The sequence below is a fragment of the Brassica napus genome, chromosome C8 (assembly GCF_020379485.1).
Source record: "Brassica napus cultivar Da-Ae chromosome C8, Da-Ae, whole genome shotgun sequence".
NCBI classification, from domain to species: Eukaryota; Viridiplantae; Streptophyta; class Magnoliopsida; order Brassicales; family Brassicaceae; genus Brassica; species Brassica napus.
In genome coordinates this window covers 41,599,035-41,614,489 of record NC_063451.1, presented here as the reverse complement: position 1 = coordinate 41,614,489, position 15,455 = coordinate 41,599,035, and the positions used below count along the sequence as shown (strand labels likewise).

Here is a 15,455-nt window from a genome sequence, read left to right as displayed (position 1 = left end):
TTCAGCTCAATTGATAAACTATCTGCGATTAAACTTCAATCAAAATGAGAAAGATATGATATTGTGAGTATGAGCGGAGAGAAAAGTCGAAGAAGTGTTTACTTTTTGTCGGAGAGTAATAGATCTTGCATGTCAGAGATTTCTAATCTAAGGAATTTGCGCTTTGTCATGATGTGGATGGATGTAATTTTGATTGGAGTTGAATTTAGATTCCGAGATGATGAATGGAATCGAAGGAATATTGTCCATGTCCACAACTAGTTAATATTCTGTTAAGATGTTCATGTCCACAACTAATTTTTAATTATGTTATCCACGCTTTGGTGTTCACGTCCACATTTTGTTTACGCATTAATATATGAGCAAATCTCCAAAATAGCACCTTTTTAAGTTTATATCACAAAAATAGCACTCAAAAACTAAAATGACCAAAATAGCACATTTCTAAGTTTATCCTTTTAAAATTTTAATTTTGTTTATTTTTCAAAATTTGAAATCTTATCCCCAAAACCTCATTTCTCAACTCTAAACCCTAAACCCTAAACTCTAAACCCTAAACCATAAAACCTAAACCCTAAACTCTAATCCCTAAACCCTAAACTCTAAACCCTAAACCCTAAAATCTAAACCCTAAACCCTAAACCCTAAACCCTAAACCCTAAACCCTAAATCCTAAACCCCACCTTTTAACTCTAAACCCTAAGTTTGTGACTTTTGATAAAACATTAAGTGTTATTTTTGTGACTTTTGACCTTGAGTGCTAGTTTGGGAACATAAACTTAATTTAGTGATATTTTTGTCTTTTTCTCTTAATATATATAATATATATATGAACATAGATTATAAAAGATAGAGGATTTTATATATAGTTTATTATGACAATTATTTTTGTTTAATATATTTTAGAACTTGAGATAAAAGTAAATAAATACACAAAGTAGAATAAGAAAAATAATAAAATGAAATAAGAAGAGGAGAGAGATTCTCTTTAGTTTAGGGTTATAAGAATTTTTTTGACAAAAGAAAGTGTGTCTCAAGTGATAAGTGTCTTCTAATGTAATTTGAACGCAGGAAATTCTGTAAAAAATTCTATATACACACAGTACCTTGGAGATGGTCAGATTCCACTTAAAAGCATGATTAAACGGCTCTGATGTCATCATAATTAACCCTGGCTTTCTTCTTCTTACCGTCAGATCATTGAACTCCCATTATTACAAAAAAGTTTTTTTTTCCACATTCTGTTTGTGGTGGTCCCTGTGACTTAACCTCATATCCAGCCGTGCATCGCGTACCTAACCCTATCATTAGATTCCCTCTTACCATACACCTCCCCGCAGAGTATCGCCACACTCACTCCTCGCGATTATTACTGAGCCGCGATAAGCGACCCGCTCCAATTTATTTATCGTCCCGTTTTCTGCGGCTGCCGGATAATCTCCAGCTCTCATTCAATCCAACGGCTGTCATCAGACATTTAAAGAACACGTGGCGAGATCGTAGTAGACAGATCACAATCACCGAAAAGCCCTCACATGGAGATGTTTGACCATGGTTAACAATTAACCGAACCAGAGTTGGCTTGACCTTCCCCTATCCTTCTCTCTCTGCTCCTTCTTCTTCCTCACAATCTAGTAATCTCCGTTAATGGCGCCTCAGATCTGTGCCTCCGATATTTAAACTCCTTCTTCAAACTCTTTCGATTTTCTCAGATCTCTCGAGTTTTTCTTTTCAACGCAAATGTATAAGCGAGCGGCCTTATCGTTTCCCGAGGAAGTTCTGGAGCACGTGTTCTCCTTAGTCCACGTGGACAAGGACAGGAACTCGGTGTCTCTGGTGTGCAAGTCGTGGTACGAGATCGAGCGGTGGTGCAGGAGGAGAGTCTTCATCGGGAACTGCTACGCCGTGAGCCCGGCGGCGGTGATACGGAGGTTCCCGAGGGCGAGATCCGTGGAGCTGAAGGGGAAGCCGCACTTCGCGGACTTCAATCTGGTGCCGGAGGGGTGGGGAGGGTACGTGTACCCGTGGATAGAGGCGATGTCGGCGTCGTACACGTGGCTGGAGGAGATAAGGCTGAAGAGGATGGTGGTGAGCGACGAGTGCTTGGAGCTTATAGCCAAGTCGTTTAAGAATTTTAAGGTGCTCGTGCTTTCCTCGTGCGATGGATTCTCCACGGATGGGCTCGCTGCTATCGCTTCCACTTGCAGGTATCCCCCCCTGATTGCGATTAGTAACTAATTTTATTGTATTGCTTTTATCACAATAGCTATAATTGTGATAGCTGTTTTTGAAATCATGGTCAGGTAGATTCTTTTTCTTTTTTTGGGGTCAATTGTATCTCTTTGTTCCTTTTTTTTCTTTTCTTTTTTAAGTTAGTTAATGGGCAACAACTTATTCTGTTTCTGATTCCCCTGCTTTGCTCCCCTTTAACATTTATCATACTGCTTCGTCTTTGTGGATAAAACTAGTAGTTTATACATTGTATAAAATTGTAATTTTGAAACTGTTTACTTCAAATATAATTCATATGCATATGCATATGCAGTTAATTGCTTAATTTTAATGTTTCTATGTATTTTTAAGCTTTATTGGGGGGCCTTTGCAATGTGTCTTGTTCTAATCTAGGTTTGATGACGTGGGCAAGTCGGTTATTTCAATTCTAATTATATGATTCTTACGCAGGAATCTGAAAGAGCTTGATTTGCGTGAGAGTGATGTTGACGACGTTAGCGGGCACTGGCTTAGCCACTTCCCTGATTCATACACTTCTTTGGTATCGCTCAATATCTCATGCTTAGTCTCCGAGGTCAGTTTCTCTGCTCTGGAAAGGCTGGTGTGTAGGTCTCCCAACCTCAAATCACTTAAGCTTAACCGAGCTGTTCCTCTTGAGAAGCTGGCTACTCTACTTCAAAGAGCTCCTCAGCTGGAGGAATTTGGCACCGGTGTGTACAGTGCTGAAGTGCGTCCGGATGTGCTCTCTGGTTTGTCTGTAGCTATCTCTGGGTGCAAAAAACTGAAGTGGTTATCTGGGTTTTGGGATGCTCTTCCTGCGTATCTTCCTGCAGTTTATTCGGTTTGCAGTGGACTTACAACTTTGAACCTGAGTTATGCAACAGTCCAGAGCTATGATCTTGTCAAGCTTCTTAGTCAATGTCCTAAATTGCAGCGCCTCTGGGTGAGTCTAGTTTTACCATAATGTGCAAATACCCTGAATAATTTATTGTAACGTATCTCAAATATATGCTTCAGTGTCAACGTTTTATTTAATTGGTATTATGGCTCATTGACACAGGTGTTGGACTACATCGAGGATGATGGTCTTGAAATGCTTGCTCTAACCTGCAAGGACCTTCGAGAGCTGAGGGTGTTTCCGTCCGAGCCTTTTGTGATGGAGCCAAACGTTGCGTTGACGGAACAGGGGCTTGTCTCCGTCTCCGCAGGCTGTCCGAAACTAGAGTCGGTTCTCTACTTCTGCCGTCAAATGACCAATGCTGCGCTGGTAACCATTGCTAGGAACCGTCCCAACATGACTCGCTTCCGTTTGTGCATCATTGAGCCGAAAGCCCCTGACCATCTGACTCTAGAGCCACTGGATGTGGGATTTGGAGCCATAGTGGAGCACTGCAAAGATCTCCGGCGTCTCTCCCTGTCGGGGCTGTTGACCGACAAGGTCTTCGAGTACATTGGGACGTATGCAAAGAAGATGGAGATGCTCTCAGTGGCGTTTGCAGGAGACAGTGACTTGGGGATGCATCATGTTCTGTCAGGGTGCGAGAGCTTGAGGAAGCTAGAGATAAGGGACTGCCCCTTTGGAGACAAGGCGCTTTTGGCAAATGCTTCGAAGCTGGAGACAATGCGATCTCTTTGGATGTCTTCGTGTCCCGTGAGTTTTGGAGCCTGCAAGTTGTTAGGACAGAAGATGCCAAAGCTCAATGTGGAAGTGATCGATGAAAGGGGTCCGCCTGACTCGAGACCCGAGAGCTGCCCTGTTGAAAGAGTGTTCATATACCGAACAGTGGCGGGTCCTCGGTTTGACATGCCTGGTTTCGTCTGGAACATGGACCAACAACACTCAGCAATGAGGTTTTCCAGGCAAATCATCACTACTAACGGGTTATAGAAATAAACGAGGTACATATTTTCATTAATCCTTGTTCATCTTCTCCTATATAAATTGTTCCTGTTTAGGAATACGAGAGAGAGAGAGATAGCTCGGCCTCCATTAATTTAATTATGGGCTGCTGCTTCATATAACCAACCAAGCTCAGGATCACTGTAAAAGTGAGGAGAGAGAGGGAAAGAGATCTGAGAGACCTTTGTATTTTTATATTGTTGTCTGTATGTTTGTCTACTTAGTGAGAGATCCTGGTGAGGATATTATTTTCTTCGAGAGGATGATAAGAGATTTTTTAAAAGACGATTGCCAAAAATGTAACTGTTCTACTTGTTTGAATCTTTGTATCATTTCAAATGTCTTTTTTTTTTTCTGTCTGGCTGTCTCTGCCAATATCATCTGTCCGGTTAGAAAACTGTGTGCAAGTATTTTGGTTACCCACCCCTAATTTCTACCTAGCATGGTATAGAAAAACTCCTAGCAGCGTTTGATATAGGAACAAGACTTTTCGTAAGTAGCACTATATTGTCAACTGGTTTCCCAAATCTGTTCAGAACTGTTGTCTTTCTGCTTTTTTTTTTTTTTTTTGATCAAAATTGTCTTTCTGTTTTGTTTTCTGACCAATAAAGAAAAAAAAAGGCTGGGCTTACGTTTATAAGAAAACCCTTCAGACTTTTTGCGCGAAATGCCATGTTCAATTAGTTTTGATTTTTAAATAGTTCCTCTTGTTTCACACTTCATAAGTAAACCGTAGTTGGTGAAAGCAACTGGGACCAATTACAAACATTCATGTGACTAAAACCTGCAATCCAAACCTAATAGTGGTTTGCCTGCCGGATCACTTTATGTAACAAGCAAAACACAGAGCCGTATAACTCTTATGGTTGAACCAATCAAGAATAGCTTGCTTATTCTCTAGGTTCAGAAACTTGTCGCTCTGTTTCACCTTGCGGAGGTGGGTCTTGTGGAGCTGAAATCCTGCGAGTGTTGTAAGAACCACAATGCGCGCACTTGTGCCCCAGAATGTGGAACATAGCTTTGCTGCTCTTATTGCAGTCATTGCAAAGAATTTCAATCTGCCAACAGTTTCTTAGTCATGCTAAAAGATGGATAAAAAAGAAATAAAATCCAGGGGGTTTGATTCATAGATACTATTACCTCATAGTTATATTCACTAGGCATCTTTTTTGCCCTTATCTGTAAAGAGAAAGCTGGTAAGTTTTTTACCTCATTTAATAGGGTATACAAAATTGTGACTGTTACCTCGGCATCTAATAATTGCCATGAAGACGACATATCCATCATTGACTTGTAGCAAATTGGGCATCGGTACCTGAGACAGAGAGAGAGAGAGAGAGAGATTAGTGGTATGCATAAGAAACCATAAGGAATGTCTTAGAGATCAAAGGAGAAGTTATTAATTACTGTTGTTCACTGATCATTTGTTCGAAGCAACCCATATGCATAGTATGGCCACATCTCATGACATGTGCAGCTTTTACAGAATCAAATAAAAACTGTCCAGGTTGAACAAATCATAAAAAAAAAAAGAAATTAACATGATGAAGTAACACTCTACTAAGAACATCTAGAACTAATTCCAATTTGGATGGACAAACCTCATAACAGACAGGACAAGAGTTCTTAGTGGCGTTCTCAATGCATGAGTGATTATCGCGCAGGCCCATTGAATAACAAGCTCCTGCAAAAATTTACTCATAACAACCATAAGAGATAACTAAAACATGTGTCTAAAACAAATAAATATGCCACACAAGATTCACGGTTTAAAAGTATTGTAAACATTAAAAATAGGCTACTAGAACAGCTCTCCCATCTGGATCAAACAGTGTATGAAGATGCTACTTTAGCAAAGAAGTAAGATCCTACACTACACAAGTGGAATAGATTCGTATGTTCTCGATAGGAGCACAGGTGATGGAGACAAGACGCATTCTTTACACACCACAAAAAAAACAAATGCAAGTTTGATTTTTTTTTTTAAAAAAGGGTATAAGAAAGACATACCACAGCTTTGGCAATGAAAGAAATTGTCACGCCCACCAACTCTGAAAAAAATATTAAACCACAAAAATGATTAAAGTCAAAAGAGTTATAAAAAAAAAAAAAACTAAACGAAGATGGGAGTATTAAGTCAGGTTTAAGACGCACCTACAAATCCCACAGTCGTCACAATGAAATTGTTGTTTTGAGGTCTGCCAAGGAGGAGGAGAGTTATAGAGAAAGAAACAATATATAATAAAAGGATGCAAAAGAAGACCTCGTCGTCAAAGAAGTTGCAGATGTTGCAAAAGTATTCTCCCATACAGACGCCGCAGTTCGAGCAGACTTGAGCTACCTGTGAATAACAAATTTTTTGTATTTGAAGTGATGATTTTTGACATAATGAAAATAGCAAAATTAAAGCAACCCTTTTACCTCTTGCTCAGCTTCACATACTGAACAAATAACCTGAAAACAAACAAACAAGACAAAGTTACTACTAATGGTTCTTTAATGGCAAAGGCAAAGAGAAAATCAAAGTTACTACTTATATATGAGAATGAGAGGATGTTTCAAAATGCAAACCTGTTTGACGTTTTGTCGGACCAAATCATGTCGCTCTTTAGGATCAGGTAAAGCGTTCTGAAACAAGAAGAAAGCAAATCTTGTCAGGCATTAAGTAGGAAGAAGACAAAAACAAAAAGAAAAGGGGAGGTAAGAGAAGGAAGGAACCGCGGCGTCGTTGTGGCAGTGGCGGCATGGGAAGATGAGATTGCAGCAAGGCGCTCTTATTTTGCACCTTCTCTTGTAATGTTCACAGCTGAGGAATTAAAAAAAAGTTCAAAAATTAAACAGAAATCAAAAATCAAAAATACTAAGAATCGCGATGAACAATCAATCAAATCACCCGAATTGGGATCTGCCAAAGTCTCTGTCTCTAGGAATTGCAGAATCTGTATCCATAGGATGGAGGAGACTAGCACTTGCACCACCCATCTGATATGGAATTAGGTTGAACCCCACAGGACGATGAAACCAGCAGCGTTAATTAATTCTGAAAAATTAATTCACCCCAAAATATGAAATAAATATTAGTTTTGTTGTATGTCCTTTCCAAAAGTTTAATTAATTCCCTTTAATTAGCTTTTAGGATCGCAATTAATATCCGATAAATTAATAAACACAATAAACAAAAAAATCTCTTTGGTTGAATTGGACCAATGCAAAATAAATTCATAATTAATATCGTATTATTAGTTTTTATTCACAAATTACAATGAAGTCTATCTTTAATTTTTCTAAGCATTTCAAAATATTTTGATGTAATTTTTTTTCATTTTACAACCCTTTTTTTTTGATCAAATTCATTTTATAACTAAAACTGTATCTACATGCACAAAATGTTTGAAACGAAAAAAATGAAATTTGTATTTGTATACTCTAATCAACATATATACCTCAAAAATTAAATTGATCTTATTTTCAAATAAAACATAATTCAAAATATATAAGCTTAAAAAGGATAAATTTTGTAAATTAATAACTCTGTAGATTAATAAAAAATCATAATCGCAATATTATTAATATATAGAGTTTTTTTTGTAGTATAGTAGTTGCCCAAATGAATAATTGATGTTGATACACAGAAAGTTATATTAGTTCGATTTCCAAATATCTCTATAATATTATTTGAGAAATCAGTTTCCTATGTGTCGCATCTACGTTAATTCTCACGATAGTTGATTACACTGATATCCTTGATGAATTAAAAATATTACATTTAAAATACTATTATTTATTTATTTAGTTTCCTTTCTAAAATTTTCTAAAAAAGAAAAACATATAATAAAAAAGGAAATTTTTTACAAAGTAAAAAAATGAATTGAAAAACGAAAATATATGTATATATAATATGATTTCATAAAAACAGAAAATTCACAAAATAGTAATATTGCATTTAAAAAATATTTTGTAAATAACATAAAATATGCTTTTGAAGTAATAAAATACTTTCTTTATGTACATATATATATTTTTAGATGAAAAATATAAATTTGTATATAATGTGATTTCATTAAAAATAATTTACACAGATAATCTTGATATTAGAAAAAAATATTATTTCTTTTAAAATATAATTTTAAACAATACAAAAAAAATTCAAAGTAATAGAAATATTTTTATATATCTATCTATTTTCTTATATGATTACACAATATAATTAAGTAACATAAACTGATATATGTTTAATTGACTAAAAATAGTTTATAATTAGTATTATTGAAATGTTTCTTTTTATTTTCATATATTTAGTTGACTATAATATCTTTCAATCACAACAAAAAATATCGATAAATTATATTTTATTTATATAATATTATTTTCAAATACAATAACAATTTTGTTTACTGCTTATTATTAAGAGATATTAAAAACTAAAAATAAATTTTAAAAATAAAAATCGTTTAATCAAATAGTTACAAAATAGTTGAATTAACGAGGTAAATATATTATATTTTATCATTTTTAAGATTATTTGTTTTCTTAATATTAAATTTGATTTTAAATTTATGTTTTTATGTTTGTAAAACTTAATAGAACCATAATCAAAATACCAAAGCAAATCTAAATTTTCATTTTAAGATTACTTAAAATAAATTTCAGTTTTCATTCAATAAATCAAAGGCATAAAGTTATTTAAAATTTTATAAAATATTTTAACTATTGTAAATATTGATATGTGTTCACGAGCTTCCAAAAGTGTATTAGCTACATATGCATGTAACTTCCTATTGATTATCGCTTTATTTTCTGATATATTTTTTAAAACATCAACATATAATTTGATAAATATTATGAAAATACATGCACATTTAAACGATAAACAAAATTGATTTGATTTGACTTAACTATATTAAAAATAATTATACTTCATTTTGAATTTGAAAAAAAAATATATAACTCAATATAATCACAACATGAGTGACTCAATCCAATTTATATCTAAAATCATAGATTTAACTACGATAAGAATATATACTTTTATAAGAATAGTAATTTATTTTATAAATATAAATCATAGGACAACTAAAAACATATTAAAAATGAAAATAAAATATTAACCAATTGTTATAATTTAGTACTTTTGTAAAATTTATATATATGGATGAGACTTCATAATATTATTGTTATATTAATTTATGTAATTTGGAATTATTCACTTTAGTTTATTTTTTATTTTATTCTAAGCACAATATATCTTAAGTTATACATAATCTTCATAAAATATATTTACATATATAAGACAACAACCACCTAAATGCAAATAAGAAATTAATCAAAATTTTGATATATTTAGAATAAAAAATATCACAGTTGAATTCAGAGATGCAATCTAATTTACTCAAATGATAACTAAATCGACTGTAAAACAACAAAACAGATTAGATATAACATATATAAAATCATATGTATAGATGTAACATTATTAATATAAATGATGCATACAAATTATAAATTGATTTAAAGTTAAAAGTAAATAGAAATCAATTATTATAATATATTTAAAAATATTTATATCCGTGCAAGAGCACGAATATAAATATCTAGTTGCAAATTAAGTAAGAAATAAGCTTATTAAGAGATATGGTCATTATACATTCTTGTGGAGAGGATTGTTTGATGGAACACTACGATTCAAGAGCTTAATCTATATAATTTGTTATACTTCCAGCCGTTTAGTTGAATATGATGAATAACAGTATAAACTAGTGTCGATTGTCCATAAAGTCAGGGATGCCTTGAGAACAAAGGTGATGATATAAATGAATAGATCGGGGAATTCTTTTCTCACGCGCTTGCCGGTCCAAAGCTTGAGAACCTTTGAATCCTTTACAGACAAAGACAGCAAGTGAAGGTAGTTTTTACACGTTCCTTCCTCATACACTACCCGATTAGATTCTCCATGGATCCCCAAGGAACTCGGAAGTTAAAAATCCCACCCACCTTCCTCTTTCCTTTTTTTTTCCATCTCCAATCATCATCGTTCAATAACAAACACCAACTTATGCAGTTTCTTTATTTATCCTTTTTAAAATACACCTCATTAATTATACATGTATTTGGTGCTTCCAACTCTAAATAACTTTTGTTTTTAGCGTCCCTCGGATCCATATATTAGTAGTTTGCGCATGTAATTGAAAAGACCAACAAAGATGAAAGAGAATTGTGTGCTTTGTTATCGTGATATAAAGTGAGCATGGAGAATTAATTCATGTTCCTAAACCTAACCATTATTTGTAGGTTCAATACTTCAATTATTTACTATTTAGGATCTTCTTTTTATATTTTTATTATTGTTCTGTTATAAATATGAAACCAGCTAACCATTTCTCATTAAGGGTTTAGTTTAGACCTTCTTATCTTCGTTTTGAAGAAATTCATGCTTCTGTATACTCCCTATCTTTTCTTAGTAAATTAACTACTTTCCGATGTCATTTTTAATAGACCTCCAAATTACTCTTCTCATTAAAACTATGAAGAGAATGTGATGAATGAGATGATATAAATACGACATAAACAAAATTTAAACGAAAGAGTCATGCACTTTAACATATAAAAAATAATTTCATCCATAACAATAGATACACATCAGTAGTTCAGTACATCCACTGATTAATTAAGCTGGAAATACAAATGCTAGCTAATTAATTTCTTAGACATGAGCTAAACAAACATAAACATTAGTTATACATATCATAACATGACACACATTTACGTGTTATCTTTCACGCAATTATCTTTTCGTAATGATCGATTCATTTTCTATTTATGGAACGACTGATACGGCTTGATCAAGGGAACGAGAGATCCACTTAGGTGAAGCGACATAACATCGTTGGTCGAACCCACCAGCTTACCACTAACAAAAACAGCAGGAACCGCGTTGGCGCAGCCAAGACGGACTAAGGCCTTCTCGATCTCGCGGCAGTCAGGATCATTGTCGATCTCGTGGATTTTTGGCTGAACCCTAAGGTCACGGAAAAGGACCTGCACGGCGTAGCAAAGACAACACGAGTTTTTGGTGAAGATCACAACTCCTTTCTCTGATGACATTCTCATCACCTTGTCCATGATCAGATTCTGATCAAACGGCTTTGAACGGTCGAGAAATTATTTATCTTTAGCTTTGATGTATGTTTCTTTGTTCGTTGTAAAAGTTGATGGTCTGCTTGGGCTATTTATAGGGAAGGTAAGTAGTGCAAGATCCCTCTTGGACTAGTCTTTTTCCTTTTAACAATAATTTTTTCTTAACATGAAAAAAAAGAAAAAAAAAAGCAAGTTGCAGCAAAATAATTATGTAATTTTTAATTAAGCATATATATTATTAAATAAGGCGAGGATCATAATTAAATTAAGCATACGATTCGAGGAGGTTGATTGCGTACATTGTAATGACTTGGAATATTTATGTCTGAGAGTCTCTGAGCAGTATAGTATTACTGGATCTAAAGGCATGCAAGTGAAGGAAACGCGCGTTGTTTGCGTCCATGCTTTGTCACTTATGTCTCCAACGCTTTTTAAGACGAATCTCATTGACAATGAAAGTTTAGGAACTGTATATTAACCACGTAGAAGTCAAAGACACAGCAGTTAAATTAGGTAATTAAGTTTGTTTTGTACTTGGCAACTATAGTGTTTAAAGAAAAGGGAACTTTTCGACTATATAAATTTTGAACAGACCAAGAAAAGCCTATAGCAAATACGTATATCTGTTCCATGGGAGTATGGGACTAAAAGGCTTGGCTTATGTCGACTTGAACGGACTGAACAATTTAGGATGATTTTCAAATTTTCGCTAGATTATTTTTGGTTAAAGACGGTTATATTAACTATATTACCAACACACTAGAGTATGGTACAATTACAAACACGTTGTAATTGTATAATTGCTTTTCATGTACATTCTCCCTCATCCTCACACAACTTGGTTGACTAGTATTAGACGTGCTGGTGTAAATTTTAGTAATGATATATAAGTCTAGGAATTTTTTTGAACATTATAGCTGGGGTTTTTTTTTAACATTATAACTAGGTCAAAAAAAAACTCTTTATTCATTATATATAGTTTATCAAAAAGCTTATACGATAACAAAAAATGCGAAAAAGTCAGTATTTTTCCTTTCAAATATTAGCATGAGTGATACTTAATTATTCTATAAAAATGTTTCTCTTGACTTTCGAGTTTTGAAGTCAAAATACTGTAAAAGCGAAGTGAAGTTGTCGATCATTTTGTTTTGTTTCTGCTCGTAGCTGGATTTCTCTCATAGCTCATTGATCGAATCATTATGGGCTAGAAAAGAAGACTGTATACCCAAAGCAGGATTCGAGCTTTTGGTGTTAATTATATATACATATCTATCAGCTATATATGTAAACACGTAGTGATTATTCCCTAGTTCAATTAATGTCCCCTACCACCAACTTGCCTAAAGACATATTCTTACATTTATACACACTCATGTTTGATTCTGCTCTTGTCCTCTCTCTTCCCAGACGTAACTTCATACTTGTAAAATGGCCGGCAAACAAAATTCTTTCAAAGATTAGATCAGTCTTACAATTTTCTTTTACTTGGAAAATTATGTATTACATATTAAACTCAGCGACCTAATTTTTTAGTGATAAACAAAACATATCGTGAATTTTGTATATATTTATGAAATTGATCCTAGTCGATATTTAACAATTAAAAAGATTAAAACTACAAAAATATCCGGTAGTGCGACGTGAATTTTCGCACTGACCACATGTTTACCTAGTGTTGTTCTATGTTCCGGTGACTTGTGGGTGAAGCTTTTCAAGTGTATAAGATATTCGCCCTTCTATTCATTCACAGAAGATAAGGGATCCTATATTCCTATATAGAAGTAATTCCGCGTCTACGTGTATAATTCCTTTGTGATAATCATCGCTCATCTTGTCACTTCATCGATCTATCTCAGTCACTGTTGTTAAATTTAATTATATTCATTCGTCTGTTCAGTAATAATAATATCAATGCAGTAGCATTTCAACAAAATGACGCATTTAATCATATGATTTTACATTTTTGTTTATCTTTACTTCGTGGAACTTTAACACCAGTGTTACAACAGTTGCTTAAACGTACACTTGTCTTTTCCTCCGTACAATGCAAGTCAAGATGCATATATACATCTATAAATGTATATAACTTATTATAAATCACCTCCATGCGAAGGAAGCCCAGCATTTTAATACATCTATGCTTCCTCCCGATTATCTATATAATATATGTTTTACGCACTGATTATTGACATCACATATATATATATATATATATATGTATACATGCATATATATACATACATGTAACTGTTAGAACGCTATAGCCATATGGCCTTTGCGTCTTTAAGCATTTGTTTGAGCGACCCGTCGACGTGGAACGAGATGATGTCTTTGGCTGATCCGATATACCTTCCTCCGACAAAAACAGCTGGAACTGCTGGGTTTGATGAGCCGAGCGCACGCAGGGCCCGCTCCATTTCACGGCCTTCGGAGTCCTTATCGAGCTCGTGAATCGCTGGACTAGCTCCTAGTTCGTAGAATAACGTCTTGATGCTATGGCACATACAGCAAGAGCTCTTAGTGAATATTACTGCTGCTGTCTTCGACGACAGATCTCTTATTCTCTCCATTTTACGGTTGATCAAGAAAACTTAGTAATAAATGAAGTGTTTGTTTTTGGAATGAGAAAGGCTTAGGTTCTATTTGTAGATATGCTTGGATCAGCTGGTATTTATAATGGTCATTGTGGAAGATCTTGGATTTTTTTTTTTATTTTGTTATAATAATTCACTACTGGATAACTATATAATTGATATACCCACTCGAAATCTTATATATTAAAACAAAATTAACAACCTCGATTCATATGTGATTTTTTAAAAAATAGACCTAATGGATCTATTCCTACAAAGTCATGTTACATTTAATATCTAATCTTATCATTTAAATTTTGGGCATACCAGAAATTTATATTGGACTATCAATAATTAGATTTAAACGATAGATAATCCATTGAATATATAGATAATATAAATTAAATATATATAATTTAATGTTATAATACTATACCTCTATATGCTAAATATTTAAATATTTGTCGATGTTAACTTTTAAAATTATATAATTTTTTTTTAAATAACAAAAATCATATTATCTAACAATGATTAATCTTTACTACCTTAAACCAATGAAAACAAATTTTAAACTATATAGTTTATTTTAAAAATTAAACAAAAACTAAATGTTTAATTATATACTCGATAATATAAATCTATGAAACGAAAAGTTTAATTTTTTAAAAACTTTATAAATTTGTGAAATGTTACAATATCTTTGAATATGACAATAAAACAATATTTTAATAATATTTATATATATAGTTACGATTTTAATAATGAAATAATAATCCGAAAATATATATATAGAAGAAGATACAAATACGTGCGAAAGTTTGAAACAATTTATTAAATGAAAAAATATACAGTAAACTTATTATATTTTAAAAATTGATAGACACATATATATTATAATATATACCAATTTAGAATTGAAAACAAAATATTAATATAAAAATAAATGAAAACAAAAATCTGCGCAACCATAGAGATCTAGTATATTATTGTAATTAAAATGTCCCACAAACCAAAATTTCCTAGAAATAGGCTAAGTTCTTTGTGATATAATTACGGATAAGAAAAATGCTTACCCTTATGATTTTGTTTGATGGAGACTCCTTTTATGTATTTAATTGTCGTTGATTTATATAGTTTATTTATAATGGACTTATAGCAGAGGTGGGATTGTCTGTTATATATTATAATGTGCATTATATTACAAAAATATTAAGAGAGATGATGACTTATATCACTTTCGGTCCGTGGCTGGCAGTAGCATCACATACCCAAAACATTAATTTACAATTATATCTTATTCCCCTTTTTAAGTTATAGTGGAAACGTGGAAGGTTAATAATTTGCGGTAATGTGCCATGAACAATAAAGTGATATTTCAATTTTCATGCGCTTTGGTTTTCACTAGTACATGGAGAGAGTGATATCATTTAGCATTGGTTGGACGGTATATATTTTTTACTGTTTTACGGCATCTATTTCTTAATTCTAGGTTTCATATGTGTTTCCAAAAGAAAAGTAGTAGGTTTCATATAAAAGTTCTATATAAAACTTACAGTTTTTGCAGTCTTATATTTTTGTTCATGTCTTATTTTCTTTTTTCCTAGTGTAACTATGAG

General features: G+C 33.2%; 4 protein-coding genes across 6 annotated transcripts; 1 reads left to right on the top strand and 3 right to left on the bottom strand.

Annotated features, from left to right (window-relative positions):
- Positions 1-1,341: 1,341 nt before the first annotated feature.
- LOC106413372 (protein TRANSPORT INHIBITOR RESPONSE 1-like) lies at positions 1,342-4,464 on the top strand. 2 transcript variants are annotated; one of them, XM_048764951.1, is made up of 4 exons: positions 1,618-2,207; positions 2,683-3,175; positions 3,293-4,131; positions 4,189-4,464. In XM_048764951.1, the coding sequence occupies exons 1-3, from the start codon at positions 1,741-1,743 to the stop codon at positions 4,118-4,120; spliced, it is 1,788 nt and encodes a 595-aa protein (XP_048620908.1). In that variant the 5' UTR covers positions 1,618-1,740; the 3' UTR covers positions 4,121-4,131; positions 4,189-4,464. The 2 variants fall into 2 exon arrangements, with proteins under 2 accessions (XP_013709616.3, XP_048620908.1); XM_013854162.3 differs by having other exon boundaries at positions 1,342-2,207; positions 3,293-4,464.
- A 341-nt stretch (positions 4,465-4,805) lies between these two features.
- On the bottom strand, positions 4,806-7,169 carry LOC106415043 (E3 ubiquitin-protein ligase MIEL1). Of its 2 annotated transcripts, XM_013855655.3 has the most exons (12): positions 7,026-7,169; positions 6,851-6,938; positions 6,704-6,760; positions 6,554-6,586; positions 6,396-6,473; positions 6,287-6,330; positions 6,143-6,183; positions 5,734-5,816; positions 5,540-5,631; positions 5,378-5,447; positions 5,273-5,311; positions 4,806-5,190 (listed from the first exon to the last, which is right to left on the bottom strand). In XM_013855655.3, the coding sequence occupies exons 1-12, from the start codon at positions 7,112-7,114 to the stop codon at positions 5,023-5,025; spliced, it is 882 nt and encodes a 293-aa protein (XP_013711109.2). In that variant the 5' UTR covers positions 7,115-7,169; the 3' UTR covers positions 4,806-5,022. The 2 variants fall into 2 exon arrangements, with proteins under 2 accessions (XP_013711109.2, XP_048620909.1); XM_048764952.1 differs by having other exon boundaries at positions 5,273-5,447; positions 7,026-7,161.
- A 3,555-nt stretch (positions 7,170-10,724) lies between these two features.
- LOC106413883 (glutaredoxin-C14-like) lies at positions 10,725-11,346 on the bottom strand. The gene has a single exon (XM_013854617.3). The coding sequence runs from the start codon at positions 11,249-11,251 to the stop codon at positions 10,943-10,945; it is 309 nt and encodes a 102-aa protein (XP_013710071.2). The 5' UTR covers positions 11,252-11,346; the 3' UTR covers positions 10,725-10,942.
- Positions 11,347-13,188: 1,842 nt separating this feature from the next.
- LOC106374176 (glutaredoxin-C11-like) lies at positions 13,189-13,933 on the bottom strand. The gene has a single exon (XM_013814261.3). It carries the CDS (start codon positions 13,834-13,836, stop codon positions 13,525-13,527), a length of 312 nt encoding a protein of 103 aa, XP_013669715.1. The 5' UTR covers positions 13,837-13,933; the 3' UTR covers positions 13,189-13,524.
- Between the last annotated feature and the right edge of the window lie 1,522 nt (positions 13,934-15,455).

Excerpts from the sequence above, each read along its gene's own strand:
- LOC106413372 (XM_013854162.3), top strand. The coding sequence starts at position 1,741 with ATGTATAAGCGAGCGGCCTTATCGTTTCCCGAGGAAGTTCTGGAGCAC. Across the intron at positions 2,208-2,682 it reads GCTATCGCTTCCACTTGCAG|GAATCTGAAAGAGCTTGATT; the intron begins GTATCCCCCCCT and ends ATTCTTACGCAG. Across the intron at positions 3,176-3,292 it reads CTAAATTGCAGCGCCTCTGG|GTGTTGGACTACATCGAGGA; the intron begins GTGAGTCTAGTT and ends TCATTGACACAG.
- LOC106415043 (XM_048764952.1), bottom strand. The coding sequence starts at position 7,114 with ATGGGTGGTGCAAGTGCTAGTCTCCTCCATCCTATGGATACAGATTCT. Across the intron at positions 5,448-5,539 it reads CAAATGATCAGTGAACAACA|GTACCGATGCCCAATTTGCT; the intron begins GTAATTAATAAC and ends TCTCTGTCTCAG. Across the intron at positions 5,191-5,272 it reads CTAGTGAATATAACTATGAG|ATTGAAATTCTTTGCAATGA; the intron begins GTAATAGTATCT and ends AACTGTTGGCAG.
- LOC106413883 (XM_013854617.3), bottom strand. The coding sequence starts at position 11,251 with ATGGACAAGGTGATGAGAATGTCATCAGAGAAAGGAGTTGTGATCTTC.
- LOC106374176 (XM_013814261.3), bottom strand. The coding sequence starts at position 13,836 with ATGGAGAGAATAAGAGATCTGTCGTCGAAGACAGCAGCAGTAATATTC.